We start from the raw sequence: 20,255 nt of genomic DNA on the forward strand, positions 1-20,255 counted from the left end.
ATGAATTCAAAAAAACAAACTGCAGAGCAGGTCTCAGTGAGGATCAATTTTTCAAAAAGGTGCAAAAGATTGCACTTAAAACACCGGAAAAATGACTGTTTCCTGCTGCACCTGAAAATCTGGTTACAATGTTGAGACCCCGAACAAATGCAATTGGAGAATATTAACATTTGAGCCGTGGGTGGGGCCAGTTATTTGGGAGGCGATTGATTCTGACGGAGGGTTTGAGGGACGGATGTAAAAGATCGAGGAGACTTGGGCGTAATGTAGTTAGGCGCAATTCACTTACGCCCAAAATTCCATTGCCTTTTAAGCCATGTAATTGGGTTGCGCCTGGATTACAGGTGTACAGTCCCCGTCACTTATGGCGGGTGCGTGCGAAGGCGATTTTCCCACTATACACAATGGTCGGTATAACATGATAGCGCTTTAACAAGAATGTCATAGATAAGGAATAAACTAAACAAGACTACATGCAATGCAACTAGCTTTATTTAAACTGCAGTCAGTGCTTAGTACAAACTGTTACCCCACGCCATCTAGGGGGCAATAGAAGGGGTTAACTACACAAAAGGTCATTGAACATTAAACAGCTGTTATTCACTTATGTTTGTTCTTGCATTCAGTGCAAACTAATAAATCAGCACAGCTGTTTCTGCCCCAAATAAACGGAGCTCTTAAGATGCTATAACCGGCAACTTTGAAATTGATATTAATGCAAATGATTATTGGTTATGGATTTTTGGCCGATATCAGCGACTGGCCATTTTAACTGTGGCTGTTCTAAGTGGTGGCTGCAAATATGGAGCAGACACCAGGCCCAGAAATTGGCTTTCAATTACACCACTAAATTCCATATTTAATAACAAGACTTGAGCAGTAATCCTGTATCTTAAATGATCCAATCTGTTGTGTTCTGGAACAAATACTGTTTTGAGTTGGAGCTACAGAATATTCCTCCTTTTACTAGCATCACTGCTTGCCGTTAATATCTTGCTTTTCCCTCTTCTCCAATTTTTCCCTCACATTTGCTTCCCTTTTACTTCCTCTCTAGAAGTTCCATAGGTACAGTGCCTCAGGACCAAAAGAGCTGGCAAGCTATTTAACTGTGGAGGCATCTCAGCAGAGGCAGTTGCTGCCTTCGCCCACTGTCCCCAGGCATTATCTAACCAGAGCCAGCAGAGAGCAATCTGTTGAAGTAACTCTTGTCAGTTTTCTCTGTGTAGCCTGGGCTCTAAAGTCCATTATAGCACTCACAGCTGCCTCAGCTGTAATCAGCTAACTCAGCAAATAGATCGATCTGTGGGCCTTCCTGATCTGTATACCTCAGGACCATGCACATACTGCATTTACCTACTGAGCTGCTGCATTGTTTTATAGCTGCAGCTTAATAACCGTATAATTTTATTAAAGTGAGTAAAAGTAGATTTTCATATCAATTGTCTAAATATCTGTTTCATAGAAAATCTATGTAACTCAGCCCCACAATATAGAGCTTGAATAAATCATGGCCTCTGTTTGTACTGTGCAATATTTATAAAGATATAATTGATAACACGGCCCTAGCTATAGCCTACGCCTGTTGACCATGTTTTGTATATAGGTGCACAATGACATTTTGTTGGGCCTTAAACAGAGAGGGGGGGTGTGGTGGTGTTAGGCTGCTGGTACAGGCTGAGACTAATGATGCAAGGGTTTCAGAGTCGAGTTATACTGAAGGCTCCGCATTGTCCTCTCGACAGTGATCATTTTTGGCAGCGATTCTCAATACAGAAATTGCAGTCAGTAATTCTCTAAACATTTTTAATATACAACAAACAATTTGATTCAAATGAGTTTGCAGGATTCTGTTAAATATAACCAATACCTCTACTACAGTAAATTTTGCCCCTTCACATTGAGTACCCATTGTGGCAGTAACTTGGATATCTTTGTGTTAGGCTGCTGCATCCTCACCATTTGCCTGTGTTTGTGCCTGTGCCAGCCGCCCCCACGCCGAATGTTGCCTTGGCAGTTTCAGGTTTCCTGTACGACTAGTGTGGTATTATGTGAGTGAAAAGCTGGGCCTCGCTTTCACCAATTCAATTGTGGGGAAAAAGTGTTTTTTTTAAAAAAAAGAACATTTGAATTATTCAATGAGTGCAGACAGGCTTTTTAACCTTTAACACAACAATACTAGTGTGTAAAGTAGTCTTTGTGCTGTCTGAGATAGAAGAAACTCAGCCCTGTCCCTGTATTGTTTGTAAACAGTGGCAGATCTCCCATGGTGATGGGCACAGTGAGTCTGACAATACTCTGCTGTTAATTACAGCCAACACCACACTTTGTAACAACGCCATGTAGACTAGCAAAGTAATCCTAGTGACAAAATGAAGCAAGTTTATCTAAAATTTAGCATGGTATTGGCTTCTTTAATATGTCATGGAACATAAGGGATTACAATCTAGCTTTACTCAAAGAAATAATGTGCCAGGTTAATTTAATACATGTGCTGCACCAATTACCAGTTTGTTGCCGTGCAGTTGCCAGATGGAGGAGTCAAACCATTTGATTCAGATACAAATATCTGGTATCATTTCTTCTCATACAGTTTTGATTGGCAGCTTCTTTTGAATTAAACAGACTGTTGCTTAAAATGAGTGGCTCCCAGTCACTGTTTTGAAGGCATTTATCAGCTTGCCTTTTTCAAACTGGGCGAGTCTGTTTAGAATCTCCGAGAATGTTAATCAAGTCGATAGTTTTCATAGTTTGTGAGAAAAAAAACAACAAAGAACCAGGATGTTAGAAAGTTTGGTCACAGTTTCGTATAGCATTTGTGAATTATTTATTATTTTCTTTTCCAATAATGATCTGGCTGAGCATTACAGTAAAGCTGTTGTCTTACTGCTACTATTCATTTGTTCTGATGTGGAGATGCCGGTGATGGACTAGGGTTGACAATTGTAAACAATTTTACAACACCAAGTTATAGTCCAGCAATTTTATTTTAAATTCACAAGCTTTCGGAGGCTTCCTCCTTCGTCAGGTGAACGATGTGAAAATGAAATCCTCGAGATGAAATCGCATTTATAATTCACAGAACAATGCTTGGTGAGTACAGACAGTTTTTTCAACTGCCCGTTGCCAAGGCAATCAGTGTGCAGACAGACAGGTGTTACCTGCCAGGTCTCACAGAATATACAAATCACCAAAAAAAAACAACAAACAAAAAAAAACAGAGATAGAGAGGTAGAAAACAATTTTACCTCTCTATCTCTGTTTCTACCTCTCTATCTCTGTTTTTTTTTGTTTGTTGTTTTTTTTTGGTGATTTGTATATTCTGTGAGACCTGGCAGGTAACACCTGTCTGTCTGCACACTGATTGCCTTGGCAACGGGCAGTTGAAAAAGCTGTCTGTACTCACCAAGCATTGTTCTGTGAATTATAAATGCGATTTCATCTCGAGGATTTCATTTTCACATCGTTCACCTGACGAAGGAGGAAGCCTCCGAAAGCTTGTGAATTTAAAATAAAATTGCTGGACTATAACTTGGTGTTGTAAAATTGTTTACAATTCATTTGTTCGTTTATGATTTCATCAGTTTGTTGGCAGTTAAAGTCTAAAACAAGATCTAGCATAGGGTGACTGCCATCCTCTGAAGAGCAGGCACTATTAGGCACTGGATAGAATAAGTGGCTGAGATAATCTGAAGAGGTTTCACTTTTCATTACCTGGAGCCCTTCAAATGTTACTCCGATGTCAGGACAAGCAGAAACACTGAGACATTGGGTGTAAAGCCTCACCTACCAGAGGAGCTGCTTTTTCAAGTTTAGAAATACAGCTGATTTTAAATCAGCAAAATTCCACTTCATTAAATAGGCAAAAAGGCAACAATCTCTGAGCTGTCGCCACTATCTGAAAAACACACGCATTTTACTGAATAATTATTTTTTTTAAAAAGGTACATAAAAATCAATTCAAAATCTTTTAAAATAACGATATTCTATAAAGCATTTCCCCACCAAAAAAAAGCACCAAGCATCCCCAGGACATTGGTGGATTAAGTGAGTGGGTAAAACTGTGGCAGATGGAGTTCAATGTGGGAAAGTGTGAGGTCATCCACTTTGGACCTAAGAAAGATAAATCAGGGTATTTTCTAAATGGTGAACAGTGAGGAACTGTGGATGAGCAGAGAGAGTTCGTGGTTCAAGTACAGAAATCAGTAAAAGCTACTGGACAGGTACAAAAAATAATGATAAAGGCTAATGGAATATTGGCCTGTATCTCGAGAGGGCTGGAATACAAAGGGGTGGAAGTTATGTTCCAGCTGTACAGAGCTCTGGTCAGACCCCATCTGGAGTATTGTGTTCAGTTCTGGGCAGCGCACCTCAGGAAGGATATATTGATCTTGGAGGGAGTGCAGTGCAGATTCACCAGAATGATACTGGGGTTAAAAGGGTTAAACTATAAGGACAGGTTGCATAGCCTAGGCTTGTTGTCCCTTGAGCATAAAGATTAAGGGGTGATCTAATTGAGGTGTTTAGATGGTTAAAGCAGTTGATAGGGTAGATAGAATCATAGAATGGTTACAGCACAGTAGGAGGCCATTTGGCCCATCGAACCATGCCGGCTCTTTGCAAGAGCAACCCAGTTAGTCCCATTCCCCCGCTTGTTCCCCGTAGCCCTTCAATTTTTTTCCCTTCAAGTATTTATCCAATTCCTTTTTGAATCGATTGGAACTACTTTCACCACCTTTCAGGCAGCACATTCCAGATCATACTACTTGCTCCATTTAAAAAAAAAAGCTTTTCCTCATGTCGCCTTTGGTTCTTTTGCCAATTACCTTAAATCTGTGTCCTCTGATTCTTGACCTTTCCACCAATGGGAACAGTTTCTCTTTATTTGCTTTATCTAAACCCTTCATGATTTTGAACAGTTCTATCAAATCTCCTCTTAGCTTTCCAAGGAGAACAACCCCAGCTTCGCCAGTCTACCTACGTAACTGAAGTCCCTCATCCCTGGAACCATTCTATTAAATCTTTTCTGCACCCTCTCTAAGGCCTTCACATCCTTCCTAAAGTGCGGTGCCCAGAATTGGACACAATACTCGAGTTGTGGCCGAACGTTTTATAAAGGTTCATCATGACTTCCTTGCTTTTGTACTCGATGCCTCTATTTATAAAGCCCAAGATCCCGTATGCTTTTTTAACCACTTTCTCAACCTGTCCTGCCACTGTCAAAGGTTTGTTCACATATACCCCCAGGTATCTCTGTTCTTGCACCCCCTTTAGAATTGTACCATTTTAGTTTATATTGCCTCTTCTCATTCTTCCCGCCAAAATATATCACTTTGCACGTCTCTGCATTGAATTTCATCTGCCACATGTCCGCCCATTACACTAGCCTGTCTATGTCCTCTTGAAGTCCATCGCTATCTTCCTCGCTGTTTACTACACTTTCAAGTTTTGTGTCATCTGCAAATTTTGAAACTGTGCCCTGTATATCGAAGTCATTAATATATATCAAAAAAAGCAGTGGTCCTAGTACCAACCCCAGGGGAACACCACTGTATACCTTCCTCCAGTCCGAAAGACAACTGTTCACCACTACTCTGTTTCCTGTCACTTAGCCAATTTCGTATCCATGCTGCTACTGCCTCTTTTATACCACGGGCTTCAGTTTTGCTGACAAGCCCATTATGTGGCACTTTATCAAACGCCTTTTGAAAGTCCATATTATCAACATCAACCATATTTGCCCTCATCAACCCTTTCTGTTACCTCTTCAAAAAACTCAAACAAGTCAGCTAAACACGATTTGCCTTTAACAAATCCGTGCTGGTTTTCCTTTATTAATCCACACTTGTCCAAGTGACTTAAGTTTGTCCCGGATTATTGTTTCCAAAATCGATAGAGAGAAACTATTTCCTCTGATAGAGGGAGTCCAGAACAAGGGGGCATAACCTTAAAATTAGAGCTAGGCTATTCAGGGGTGATGTCAGGAAATGTTTCTTCACACAAGGGTGAGTGGAAATCTGGAACTCTCTCTCCCCCAGAAAGCTGTTGAGACTGGGGGTCAATTGAAATTGTCAAAATGGTGATTGATAGATTTTTGTTAGGCAAGAGTATTAAGGGGTACGGAGAACTAAGGTGGATAGAGGGAGTTAAGATAGAGATCTTATGACCTAATTGAATGGCATAACAGGCTCGAGGGGCTGAATGGCCTCCTCCTGATCCTTTTTCCTAAGCACTGACTCCGTCACTCAGAGTAGAGCAATTTCACCCAAATTGTGCAGTCCAACAAAACTCAGATCACAGCAAAATCTAGGCAAGGGGGTTACTTTTCTTAGTTAACTCTCAAAGTATGAATTTTGATTTCTATTTTGAAGTGTAAGTACAGCCCCACCCCCTCCATGGGCACCATTGGCCCAAGGGTCCACACCAGGCCGTAGCATAACTTTCTTGGAGACTTTATCTAGCTACGGTCTCCAGCCATGGAACTGGGCCAGAGTCGGAGGACTGGAGGATCCTGGCTCTGGGCCCTCCATTGCTGCTGTTGCCATTGCTCTTTACTTGTGCTCCATATAAACAAGAACAAAAGAAAACTTTATTGTCCCATCAGCACAGTGCAAAAGGCACCCATTGGATAGAGTGTTAAGCACTGTGTGTACATGGGCACACTATGCAAAGTATCACTGGGAGATTCCTTTACTGGGCACATTGGAACTCCAATGAATTGAAATGTACAGTATGAGTTTGAACAGCCGATGGCAGTGGGGGGAGGAGGTGAGTTCCATGTACAAGGTCCCAAAAATAACTGGAGGGAATGGGCCAGCAGGAGAAAGCAAACTTCGGAACGGAGCGAAACTTGAGCCCGAGGCCATGTCCATTGGACAGATTTCCCACCCCCTGCTTGGGCAATTTGATGGGTTTGCTTCATTATTTTGTGAATGATTGAAGTTTTTCTATCTGTTATAAAGGTATTTTTTTTAGCTATAGAAGGTTGGTTAACTGAGGAAAGAGCAGCTGGTCAAAGATGTCTGAATAAATGGAAGTATTTGAGGACGGGTAGGTTTCTCTCCAGTCTAATGACAATAATCCATTTAATCCAAGCAGTAGGAAGCTGCCGACACGTTGAAGGTGTGACGGCGCACTACACAATTCAGGTTTAAATTGCAGCCAGTGTTTTCTAGTCACACCAGTTGTGCGTGTTTGATGAACACTTCCTGCTTTTTCCCATGTGTCTGGTGTAGGTTTCTCCTGCATTGAGAACCTGGAGGAGTACACTGGCCTGAGGTGCCTGTGGCTGGAGTGCAACGGCCTGTCCAGGATCGGGAACCTGGATGCTCAGACCGAGCTACGCTGCCTCTTCCTGCATCAAAACCTCATTCATAAAATGGAGAACCTGGAGCCGCTGCAGAAACTGGACTCCCTCAACCTCAGCAACAACTACATCAGAACCATTGAGAACCTCTGTGAGTGAAGCTCAGGGGCCTGCCTGTCCTTTCCCATACACTGGAAGTGCTCTCAATATAAAGTACTTGCTCCCTTCTATTTACCACCCTGTTCATTGCCAACTGTCCACTTCATTGAGTGGTTCCCTCTTAGCCCAGAGGAGAGACTCCAAATGGACGTGGACAGCACCCGCCATGAATTGTGGCAAGAGTTTTAATCTGCATTTATACAAGTGTTAATGCAAGTATAAAATGGAATCATTCTCCCCCTTCCCCCCCCCCTTTCTATTCTTGACAAAGAGGAACATCAAAATCTGTTTAGTCCTTTTTAAAGAACTTTAATTTTTCTCTCATTCGTCTCCTCATTGAGGTAATTGTCTCCGGATCAGCTCTCAGGCCCATCCAAACTCTTGGTCCCCATCATGTTCTATGGACTTACTCGAGGAGGAGTCCATGTTGGGAACATGTCAGAGGGCCTGATGGGTGGCACCGCCAATTTCTCCCTACCAGTATAACACAGGTGATGGTGGAACTCCCTGCCTAACACCATTGTGAACAGACTGCAGGGGTTCAAGGAGAAGGCCCATCATCACTGTCTCAGGGCAAACAGGGGTGTGCAACTCTTGTGGCCTTGCTGTGTGGATGTGGGGGACAGGGATCAGCCAGGGGGGGCGAGGAGTGGGGAGTGACACTGTGAAACCACCCCTATCACAGCACCGAAACAGCTCTGATCAGAGTCACAAATGACATCCCATGTTACTGTGTTGCATTTTCCCTTCTTACCCTCTTTGCCGCTAACACAGTCCATCACACATCCGCCTGCAATGCCCCTCCTCCGTTCCCCATCTCAGTAGGACCACCCTCGCTTGGATCTGCTCTTACCTATCAAGTTGTAACCACAGCATCTCCAGCAATGGTGTCTCTTCCTGCCTCCTGCTCCATGACCTCTGGAGTCCCCCAAGGATCTATCAATGACCCCCTCCTCTTCCTCATCTACATGATGCCCATTGGCAACATCATCTGAAGACTTGAGGTCAGGTTCCACAAGTACCCTGATGACATCCAGCTCTGCCTCTCCTCCACCTCTCTCCACCCCAGCATTACCTCTGTGTTGTCAGACTGCTTGTCTGATATTCAGACTTGGATGAACCGCAACTTACTCCAATTAAACATTGACAAGACCAAGGCCATCATCTTTGTCCCCCGCCACAAACTCCGTACTGTTGTTACTGATTCTATCCCTCTCCCTGGCCACTGTCTCAGGCTGAGCCAGACTTTTCAATCTCAAGCACAGCTTCCCATCCCATATCCTCTCCATCACCAAGATTGCCTACTTGCACCTCCACAACATTGCCTGTCTCTGCCCCGCCTCAGCCCATCTGCTGCTGAAACCCTCATCCATGCTTTTGTTACCTCCAGACTCCACTATACCAATGCTCTCCTGGTCGGCATCCCACCTTGTACCCACCGTAAACTTGAACTCATCCAGAACTCTGCTGCCATATTGTAACTCGCACCATGTCCAGTTCACCCATCACTCCTGTGCTCGCTGACGTACATTAGCTTCCAGTTCCCCAATGCCTCCAATTTAAAATTCTCATCCTCTTGTTTAAACCCTTCCATAGCCTCACCTTTCCCTATTTCTGTACCTTCCTCCAGCCCCACAACCCTCACCTTCCCCGTGCTCTCTGTTCCATCTTTTGTGCATCACTCCCTCCATTGGCGGCCATGCTTTCAGCCACTTTGGCCCTACACTCTGGAATTCCCTCCCTAAACCTCTCCATCTCTCTCTTCTGTTTAAGACCCTTCTTAAAATCTAGCTCTTTGATCAAGCTTGTGGTCACCTCTCCTAATAACTCCTTCATGGGACATTATTCTATGTTCAAAGCACCACATGAATGTAAGTTGTTGTTGCAGTTCCATATGTGGAGGACAACAGCTGGCAGCTTGTTCGTTCTCCAGCCCTGGGTGGTAGAATGCTGTGCTTTTATATCAAGGAGGTTCAATGTGGTGATTTGATCCATGATACTGCTGTGCATCATCTGATACTATCATGGTCCATCTTCCCACATGTATTATTTACTGAGTAACAGGCCCCCTTCATTCACTGGAATGATCTTTTTCTCTCTCAGCCTGCCTGCCAGTGCTCAATACGCTGCAGCTGTCTCACAACCAACTGCACCTGGTACAGGACATTGAACACCTGAAACAGTGCCCCAGCCTGAGCGTCGTTGACCTTTCCTACAACAAGCTCGACGACCCTGAGATTATTACTGTCCTTGAGGTGATGCCTAACCTGGTAAGTGAAGATTACCTGTTTGTTCTGTATGTATAAATGTACAAATGGAATTTATTAGTCTTTGGGAAATAGCTTAATGCTCGAATGTAAACTCTGTGGGCTGAAGTTTTTTTTACATTGAAATCACAGTTTGAATTTCCAGCTCACCTAGAAGATGGAAATTAAACAGGTAATCTCATGGGAGACAGGAAGGTATGGTGGGTGGGAACTCGTTCAGTTCTGAGATCTGGATTTTAACCTAGCTGAGACTGATGAGATGAAAGACTCCTTGCTGAATGAGTTTGAGTGGCCTGCGCCCGTTGTGAGACCAGAGCACACAAATGCTGTGGATTTGGCATCAACTTCCAAACCTACTTTCAGACAGTGTATGGATGGCTGCTCCGAGAAACAGAAGTAGCGAACGGGAACATTAGAAGAGCGAGATACCAATTTTTCCCATTATCATAGAATGGTTACAGCACATAAGGAGGCCATTCGAGTCCGTCCTGGCCCTTTGTAAGAGCAATCCAGTTAGTCCCATTCCCCCGCTCTGTCCCCATAGCCCTGAAATTTTTTTTCCTTCAAGTATTTATCCAATTCCTCTTTGAAAGCCATGATTGAATTTGCTTCCACCACCCTTTCAAGCACTGCATTATATCGATCAGAGGATTATTTTATGTTCAAAATAACCTTCGCCCTCTACCAGCAAACAGTAGCAAATGAATCCAGCAGCTTTTACACTAGGATCAGGGTAAAGAATAACTGATGGGGTGGAAGTTTGAGCCAAGGCCTTTCATTGGCCCATCAACCTTCGTCTCATTGGCCCTGGGCTGCTCCTTATACACCTTGAGTTTCTGGGATTAGACTGTCCCTGGGCTGTTTCCTGCACACCACCAGTTTCTGGGATTAGACTGTCCCTGGGCTGTTTCCTAAATGCTGTTAATTGTATATAAATGAATTGCATCAATTGATAGGAACATAGGAACGGGAGTAGGCCATTCAGCCCCTCGTGCCTGCTCCGCCATTTGATAAGATCATGGCTGATCTGTGATCTAACTCCATATACCTGCCTTTGGCCCATATCCCTTAATACCTTTGGTTGCCAAAAAGCTATCTGCCTCTGATTTAAATTTAGCAATTGAGCCAGTATCAATTGCCGTTTGCGGAAGAGAGCTCCAAACTTCTACAACCCTTTGTGTGTAGAAATGTTTTCTAATCTTGCTCCTGAAAGGTCTGGCTCTAATTTTTAGACTGTGCCCCCTACTCCTAAAATCCCCAACCAGCGGAAATAGTTTCTCTCTATCCACCCTATCCGTTCCCCTTAATATCTTATAAACTTCGATCAGATCACCCCTTAACCTTCGAAACTCCAGAGAATACAACCCCATGAATGATTATGTTCAGGTGTACAAGCAATTGGGCACTTTCTGACTCCCATATATAAGGGAGTAGGTTTGGGGAGAGGTGGTGAACCTGTGGAATTCTATACCACAGAAGGCAGTGGCAGCCAAGTCATTAGATTTATTCAAGAAGGAGATAGATATATTTCTTAATGCTAAAGGGATCAAGGGATATGGGGAAAAAGCAGGAACAGGGCACTGAGTTAGACGATCAGCCATGATCGTTTTGAATGGCGGAGCAGGCCCGAATGTTCTACTCTTGCTCCTATTTTGTATGTTTCCATGTCTGTGTGAGGTGAAAACTCACCACCTCTCCCCAAGCCGACTCCCTTATATATGGGAGTCAGAGAGTGCCCAATTGATTGCACACCTGAACATAATCATTCATCAATTGATGCAATTCATTTATGTACAATTAACAGCATTGGGTGTAATGTGAATCCTGCCAAATAAAGTTTATAAGCAACTATAGCTCTGCCACTCTTTTTCCTGCTACACAGGAGGGCAGGAAAAAGAGTGGCAGAGCTATAGTGATAGGGGACTCGATTGTAAGGGGAATAGACAGGCGTTTCTGCGGACGCAACCGAGACTCCAGGATGGTATGTTGCCTCCCTGGTGCAAGGGTCAAGGATGTCTCAGAGCGGCTGCAGGACATTCTGGAGGGGGAGGGTGAACAGCCAGTTGTCGTGGTGCATATAGGCACCAACGATATAGGTAAAAAACAGGATGAGGTCCTACAAGCTGAATTTAGGGAGTTAGGAGTTAAACTAAAGAGTAGGACCTCAAAGGTAGTAATCTCAGGATTGCTACCAGTACCACGGGCAAGTCAGAGTAGGAATGACAGGATAGCTAAGATGAATACGTGGCTTGAGAGATGGTGCAAGAGGGAGGGATTCAAATTCCTGGTCCATTGGAACCGGTTCTGGGGGAGGTGGGACCAGTACAAATTGGACGGTCTGCATCTGGGCAGGACTGGAACCAATGTCCTAGGGGGAGTGTTTGCCAGTGCTGTTGGGGAGGGTTTAAACTAATGTGGCAGGGGGATGGGAACCGATGCAGGAAGTAAGTGGGAAATAAAGTGGTGACAGAAACAAAAGGCAGTAAGGGAGAGTGTACAGAACATGACCGGACAGATGGTCTGAGAAAGCAGGGCAAAGACCACGGAAGTCTAGATTAAACTGCATTTATTTCAATGCAAGAAGTCTGATGGGCAAGGCAGATGAACTCAGGGCATGGATGGGTACATGGGACTGGGATGTTATAGCTATTACTGAAACATGGATAAGGGAGGGGCAGGACTGGCAGCTCAATGTTCCAGGGTACAGATGCTATAGGAAAGATAGAGCAGGAGGTAAGAGAGGAGGGGGTGTTGCGTTCTTGATTAGGGAGAACATCACGGCAGTAGTGAGAGGGGATATATCCGAGGGTTCGCCCACTGAGTCTATATGGGTAGAACTGAAAAATAAGAAGGGAGAGATCACTTTGATAGGATTGTACTACAGACCCCCAAATAGTCAACGGGAAATTGAGGAGCAAATATGTAAGGAGATTACAGACAGCTGCAAGAAAAATAGAGTGGTAATAGCAGGGGACTTTAACTTTCCCAACATTGACTGGGACAGCCATAGCATTCGGGGCTTGGATGGAGAGAAATTTGTTGAGTGTATTCAGGAGGAATTTCTCATTCAGTATGTGGATGGCCCGACTAGAGAGGGGGCAAAACTTGACCTCCTCTTGGGAAATAAGGAAGGGCAGGTGACAGAAGTGTTAGTGAGGGATCACTTTGGGACAAGTGATCATAATTCCATTAGTTTTAAGATAGCTATGGAGAAGGATAGGTCTGGCCCAAAAGTTAAAATTCTAAATTGGGGAAAGACCAATTTTGATGGTATTGGACAGGAACTTTCAGAAGTTGATTGGGAGAGTCTGTTGGCAGGCAAAGGGACGTCTGGTAAGTGGGAGGCTTTCAAAAGTGTGCTAACCAGGGTTCAGGGTAAGCACATTCCTTATAAAGTGAAGGGCAAGGCTGGTAGAAGTAGGGAACCTTGGATGACTCGGGAGATTGAGGCACTAGTCAAAAAGAAGAAGGAGGCATATGACATGCATAGGCAGCTGGGATCAAGTGGATCCCTTGAAGAGTATAGAGATTGCCGGAGTAGAGTTAAGAGAGAAATCAGGAGGGCAAAAAGGGGATATGAGATTGCTTTGGCAGATCAGGCAAAGGTGAATCCAAAGAGCTTCTACAAATACATAAAGGGCAAAAGGGTAACTAGGGAGAGAGTAGGGCCTCTTAAGGATCAACAAGGTCATCTATGTGCGGAACCACAAGAAATGGGTGAGATCCTGAATGAATATTTCACATCGGTATTTACGGTTGAGAAAGGCATGGATGTTAGGGAACTTGGGGAAATAAATAGTGATGTCTTGAGGAGTGTACATATTACAGAGAGGGAGGTGCTGGAAGTCTTAACGCGCATCAAGGTAGATAAATCTCCGGGACCTGATGAAATGTATCCCAGGTCGTTATGGGAGGTTAGGGAGGAAATTGCGGGTCCCCGAGCAGAGATATTTGAATCATCCACCGCTACAGGTGAGGTGCCTGAAGATTGGAGGGTAGCAAATGTTGTGCCTTTGTTTAAGAAGGGCGGCAGGGAAAAGCCTGGGAACTACAGACCAGTGAGCCTGACATCTGTAGTGGGTAAGTTGTTAGAGGGTATTCTGAGGGACAGGATCTACAGGCATTTGGAGAGGCAGGGACTAATTAGGAACAGTCAGCATGGTTTTGTGAGAGGAAAATCATGTCTCACGAATTGGATTGAGTTTTTTGAAGGGGTAACCAAGAAGATAGATGAGGGCTGTGCAGTAGACGTGGTCTACATGGACTTCAGCAAAGCATTTGACAAGGTACCGCATGGTAGGTTGTTACATAAGGTTAAATCTCATGGGATCCAAGGTGAGGTAGCCAATTGGATACAAAATTGGCTTGACGACAGAAGACAGAGGGTGGTTGTAGAGGGTTGTTTTTCAAACTGGATGCCTGTGTCCAGCGGTGTGCCTCAGGGATCGGTGCTGGGTCCGCTGTTATTTGTTATTTATATTAATGATTTGGATGAGAATTTAGGAGGCATGGTTAGTAAGTTTGCAGATGACACCAAGATTGGTGGCATTGTGGACAGTGAAGAAGGTTATCTAAGATTGCAACGGGATCTTGATCAATTGGGCCAGTGGGCCGATGAATGGCAGATGGAGTTTAATTTAGATAAATGTGAGGTGATGCATTTTGGTAGATCGAATCGGGCCAGGACCTACTCCGTTAATGGTAAGGCGTTGGGGAGAGTTATAGAACAAAGAGATCTAGGAGTACAGATTCATAGCTCCTTGAAAGTGGAGTCACAGGTGGATAGGGTGGTGAAGAAGGCATTCGGCATGCTTGGTTTCATTGGTCAGAACATTGAATGCAGGAGTTGGGATGTCTTGTTGAAGTTGTACAGGGCATTGGTGAGGCCACACTTGGAGTACTGTGTACAGTTCTGGTCACCCTATTATAGAAAGGATATTATTAAACTAGAAAGAGTGCAGAAAAGATTTACTAGGATGCTACCGGGACTTGATGGTTTGACTTACAGAGAGAGGTTAGACAGACTGGGACTTTTTTCCCTGGAGAGTAGGAGGTTAAGGGGTGATCTTATAGAAGTCTATAAAATAATGAGGGGCATAGATAAGGTCGATATTCAAAATCTTTTCCCAAAGGTAGGGGAGTCTATAACGAGGAGGCATAGATTTAAGGTGAGAGGGGTCCAGAGGGGCAATTTTTTCACTCAAAGGGTGGTGAGTGTCTGGAACGAGCTGCCAGAGGCAGTAGTAGAGGCGGGTACAATTTTGTCTTTTAAAAAGCATTTGGACAGTTACATGGGTAAGATGGGTATAGAGGGATATGGGCCAAGTGCAGGCAATTGGGACTAGCTTAGTTGTATAAACTGGGCGACATGGACATGTTGGGCCGAAGGGCCTGTTTCCATGTTGTAACTTCTATGATTCTATGATTCTATAAAAGTATTCACTCTCTGGATATCCATTTTTTAAGCATGGTTGCCTAAAAGTGGAGACTGGTAACTGAGGGAAATTTTTTTTTTATTGGACATAGAACTTGAGAGCCAATTGACTGTCGTGAAGAATGGTGGCAAACAAGTCAGTTGGCGAGATATGATTTCTCTCCGATGTTTTTGGAGTTTGAACCATGTGACCAATGGAAGAAAGAGGTTGATCCATTGACGTGGGTTACTGCTCTGCCGAAGAGAAAGCAAAGGCTGGCCTTGGCACTATCACTTCCTGACCGCAGTAAGATTAGGAGTACAGTGCTTTTGGAGCTGGAGATTGATTGTTTGGATGATGATGAAGGTTTTGACTACCTAATAAAATTCCTGGACAAATTATGTAAAAAGATGATCTGCTGAGTGCTTATGAGGCCCAGTCGGAGTTTGATCGATTTTGAAAAACAAACGATCATTCCATGGAAGAATGCATCATTAACTTCAACAAATTATACCCAAAGGTTGACAAGGTTCAAATTAGGAACCCCTCAATCGGTCCTTGCATTTAAATTATTGGACTTTGCTAATGTATCTTTTTTTTCTTTATTCGTTCATGGGATATGGGCGTCGCTGGCGAGGCCGGCATTTATTGCCCATCCCTAATTGCCCTTGAGAAGATGGTGGTGAGCCGCCTTCTTGAACCGCTGCAGTCCGTGTGGTGACGGTTCTCCCACAGTGCTGTTAGGAAGGGAGTTCCAGGATTTTGACCTGCACCTCGTCTTAACTGGCATCCAGTTCTCAGACAGAGACACTCTGTTAGATCAGATGACTGACACTTTAAAAAAAATTCCTGGGGAAACATTCATTCCCTTTGGCTCTCATGGGACATTCTGCTGAAACACACAGAATGGACGATTCCATGATGACCATGTTTTGAGATGATGCGGACACTGAACGGAGGTGCCAAGCTGGATTTTGGAATTCTCAGGAGACTGGACGGAGACATCAATGCAACGGATGGATTCGGGACAGGCAGACCAGTGATGAACGCCAGCAAAGAAAATCCGGCTCTATAGACGAACAGCAAATTAGGGACAGGAATTATGGATGACTGAATTACAAGAATGGCCAAGAACAAATCAGGAGGTGCTTTCGTTGTAACTCTGCATATCATTATGCGATGAATTGCCCAGAGTACAGATTCAGGGTATTTGAGACGATCCACATGGACAGAAGCTCTGAGGCAGAGGATGATGTTAATGATACATAGAATCATAGAAAGGTTACAGCAAGGAAGGTGGCCATTCGGCCTATCGAGTCCATGCCGGCTCCATTTAAGAGCAATCCAGCTAGTCCTGCTTTCCTGCCCTATCCTTGTAGCCCTGCAAATTTTTCCCTTTCAAGTACTTATCCAGTTCCCTTTTGAAAGCCGCAATTGAATCTGCCTCCACCACCCCCTCGGGCAGTGCATCCAGATCATAACCACTCGCTGCATTAAAAAAAAAAGTTTTTCCTCATGTCACCTTTGGTTCTTTTGCCAGTCACCTCAAGTATATGTGCTCTGGTTCTTGACACTTCTACCAATGGGAACAGTTTCTCTCTATCCACTCTGTCTAGACCCTTCATGATTTTAAATACCTCTATCAAATCTCCTCTTAACCTCCTCTGTTCCAAGGAGAACACCAGCTTCTCCAGTCTATCCACATAACTCAAATCTCTCATTCCTTTAATCATTCTAATAGATCTTTTCTGCACCCTCTCTAAGGCATTCACACCTTTCCTAAAGTGCGGTGCCCTGAACTGGACACAATACTCCAGTTGTGATCGAACCAGTGTTTTATAAAGGTTCATGATGACTTCCTTGCTTTTGTACTCTATATAAAGCCCAGGATCCCGTATATGTTTTTAACCGCTTTCTCAACTTGCCTTGCCATTTTCAATGATTTGTATACATATACCTCAGATCTCTCTGTTCCTGTACCCCTTTTAGAGTTGTGAACCAAGTTTATATTGCCTCTCCTTGTTCTTCCCACCGAATTGTATCACTTCGCATTTTTCTGCATTAAATTTCATCTGCCACGTGTCCGCCCATTCCACCAGCCTGTCTATATCCTCTTGGAGTCTATCACTATCCTCCTCACTGTTCACTACACTTCCAAGTTTCGTGTCATCTGCAAATTTTGAAATTGTGCCCTGTACACCCAGGTCCAACTCATTAATATATATCAAGAAAAGCAGTGTTCCCAGCACCGACCCCTGGGGAACACCACTGTACACCTCCCTCCAGTCCGAATAACAACCGTTCACCATTACTCTCTGTTTCCTGTTACTTAGCCAATTTTGTATCCATGCTGCTACTGCCCACTTTACTCCATGGGCTTCAATCTTGATTACAAGCCTATTATGCGACATTTTATCAAATGCCTTTTGAAAGTACATATACACCACGTCAACCGCATTGGCCTCATCGGCCCTCTGTAACCTCATCAGCAAACTCTATCAAGGTAGTTAAACACGATTTGCCTTCAACAGATCCGTACGGGCTTTCCCTAATCAATCCACACTTGTCCTAGTGACTGCTAATTCTGGCCCGGATTATCGTTTCTAAAATTTTCCCCACCACAGAGGTTAAACTGACTGGCCTGCCATTGCTGGGTTTATCCTTACACCCTTTTTTTGAACAAGGGTGTAACATTTACAATTCTCCAGTCCTCTGGCGCCACCCACATTTCTAAGGAAGTTTGGAAGATCAGGGCCAGTATCTCCACAATTTCCACCCTTACTTCCCTCAGCAACCTAAGATGCATCCCATCCGGGCCGGGTGACTTATCTACTTTAGGTACAGCCAGCCTTTCTAGTACCTCCTCTTTATCAATTATTAGCCCATTCAGTATCTCAATTGCATCTTCCTTTACTGAGACTTTGGCAGCATCTTCCTTGGTAAAGACAGATGCAAAGTGCTCATTTAGTACCTCGGCCATCCCCTCTGCCGCCATGAGAAGATCTCCTTTTTGGTCCCTGATTGGCCCCACCTCTCCTTCCTACCCTTTTACTGTTTACATGCCTATAAAAGACTTTTGGATTCCCTTTAATGTTTGCTGCCAGTCTATTCTCATATTCTTTCTCTGCCCCTCTTATTTCCTTTTTCACTTCCCCTCTGAACTTTAAATATTCAATCTGGTTCTCATGTGTTATCAACCTAACATCTGTCATACGCCCATTTTTTCTGCTTCATTTTCTCTCTTTAAGCTCAATTTTGAAATGGTGGTGGGTTGGCAGTGGGGCTGAAGGTGCGCGTGGCAAACCCGAATTTAAAAAATACTTACCTTTTCTGACACAGTCGTGTTGTAATTGATGGTGATTAAAGTTGTTTCCGGGTTTAGCGGCCAGCCTGATTGACATCCGGGTTGGGGGTGCGGGGGGGAGAGGGGAAGATTCGGGAGGGGGAGGGAGGGACATCGGGGGCTAAGAGGGATATCGGAGAGGGAAACATCGAGGGCTGAGGGGGAGACATTGCAAATTAGAGCAGGGTGGAAAGGTAGGTTTATTTTGTTTTTTAACTTTGTGCAATGTTTTTTTTATTTAATTTATTTTGTTTATTTTTACCTGATCCGGCCCTGGTTTTCACCCAGGCGTGAATCAGAACCCATGGGAAAGCCGCCCAGGTAAGTTTAAAATTGTTTCAACTATCTACTACGTCAGAAATAAAGTGCCTTAAGTATCTCAATGAGGTAGATTTGTTTCTTTAATTATCATCTCGCCGGCTTTAATTGCCGGCGGGACTTCCAGATTCGTGAAGCGGACACGCACACAGGCGTGTCTGTGGGGAACTCGGAAGTTGGCAGATTGGAGCCGGCTTCCAAATCCGCTCTGGATTTTCGCAGCCCCCCCCTGCCCCCAACACACCTGCAATTTGAGGTTTTCTCCCTTGTGGGAATGTACCTACACTGTACCTGAACCATCTCCTCCTTAAAGGCCACCCATTGTTCAATTACAGTTTTGCCTGCCAATCTTTGATTCCAATTTACCCGGGCCAGATCTGTTCTCATCCCACTGAAATTGGCCCTCCTCCAATTGAGTATTTTTACTCTAGATTGCTCCTTGTCCTTTTCCATAGCTAGTCTAAAACTTATGGTACTATGATCGCTGATGCCTAAATGTTCCCCACTGACACTTGCTCCACTTGGCCCACCTCATTCCATAGAACCAAGTCCAGCAATGCCTCCTTCCTCATTGGGCTGGAAATGTACTGGTTCGTAAAGTTCACCTGAATTCAAAAATTCCTCCCTCTCTTTGCCCCGTATATTATTACTCTCTCAGTCTATGTTCAGATAGTTGAAGTCTCCCATTATCACTACTCTATGGCTTTTGCACCTCTCTGTAATTTCCCTGCAAATTTGCTCCTCTATATCCTTCCCACTAGCTGGTGGCCTATAGAATACACCCAGTAGTGTAATGGCACCTTTATTGTTTTTTTAACTCTAACTGAATAGATTCTGTCCTTGACCCCTCCAGGACATCATCTCTCTCTAGCACTGCAGTATTCTCCTTAATCAGTACTGCCACCTCCACTCCCTCACCTCCTTTCTTCCCATATGAACAAATCATTCTGGTCATGAGTCTTAATCCGGTGATGAAGGTGTTATTTGCAGATTCTTTCAGTTGTGCGGTACTAGGTAGTGCGTGTGCATTGACTGTTTGTGGGGTGGATCGGTTAACATGTTACCTTGATTCACTCAGCAGTGAAGATCGGCGCAAGGTTAAAGAATATAAAAGTTCGGCCTGCTTTAGATTTGGCGATGACAACACCTTGAGGTCACTCAAGCAAGTAGTCATACCATGTAAAATAGCTGGAGAAAGCCATTTTATAAGCACAGATGTAATCTCAAGTGAGATACCCGTGCTTTTGGGTAAACCCATCCTAGAAAAGAGTGAAAATGAAACTGGAAATAGAACTCGATAAGGTGATTACGATTGGAAAATCAGTTGACCTACAGTTTACCCAGTCAGAGCATTATTGTGTCATCTTAATGAAACCTGATGTTTCTCATCAGCATGTCAGACAGGTATTAATGGCCTCAGGTGTTCAGGATAAGCGAGAAAAAAGACACAT

The 20,255-nt window shown here is 44.0% G+C and overlaps 1 protein-coding gene across 3 annotated transcripts in view; it reads left to right on the forward strand.

Annotated features, from left to right (window-relative positions):
* Positions 1-20,255, forward strand: part of dnaaf1 (dynein axonemal assembly factor 1) — a 178,378-nt gene that overhangs the window by 105,826 nt on the left and 52,297 nt on the right. For all 3 annotated transcript variants that reach the window (XM_067997601.1, XM_067997602.1, XM_067997603.1), the window contains 2 exons: positions 7,233-7,454; positions 9,566-9,732. In XM_067997601.1, the coding sequence (XP_067853702.1) occupies positions 7,233-7,454; positions 9,566-9,732 (389 nt within the window). The remainder of the gene's footprint in view (positions 1-7,232; positions 7,455-9,565; positions 9,733-20,255) is intronic.

Source organism: Heptranchias perlo, chromosome 16 (assembly GCF_035084215.1).
Source record: "Heptranchias perlo isolate sHepPer1 chromosome 16, sHepPer1.hap1, whole genome shotgun sequence".
NCBI lineage: Eukaryota > Metazoa > Chordata > Chondrichthyes > Hexanchiformes > Hexanchidae > Heptranchias > Heptranchias perlo.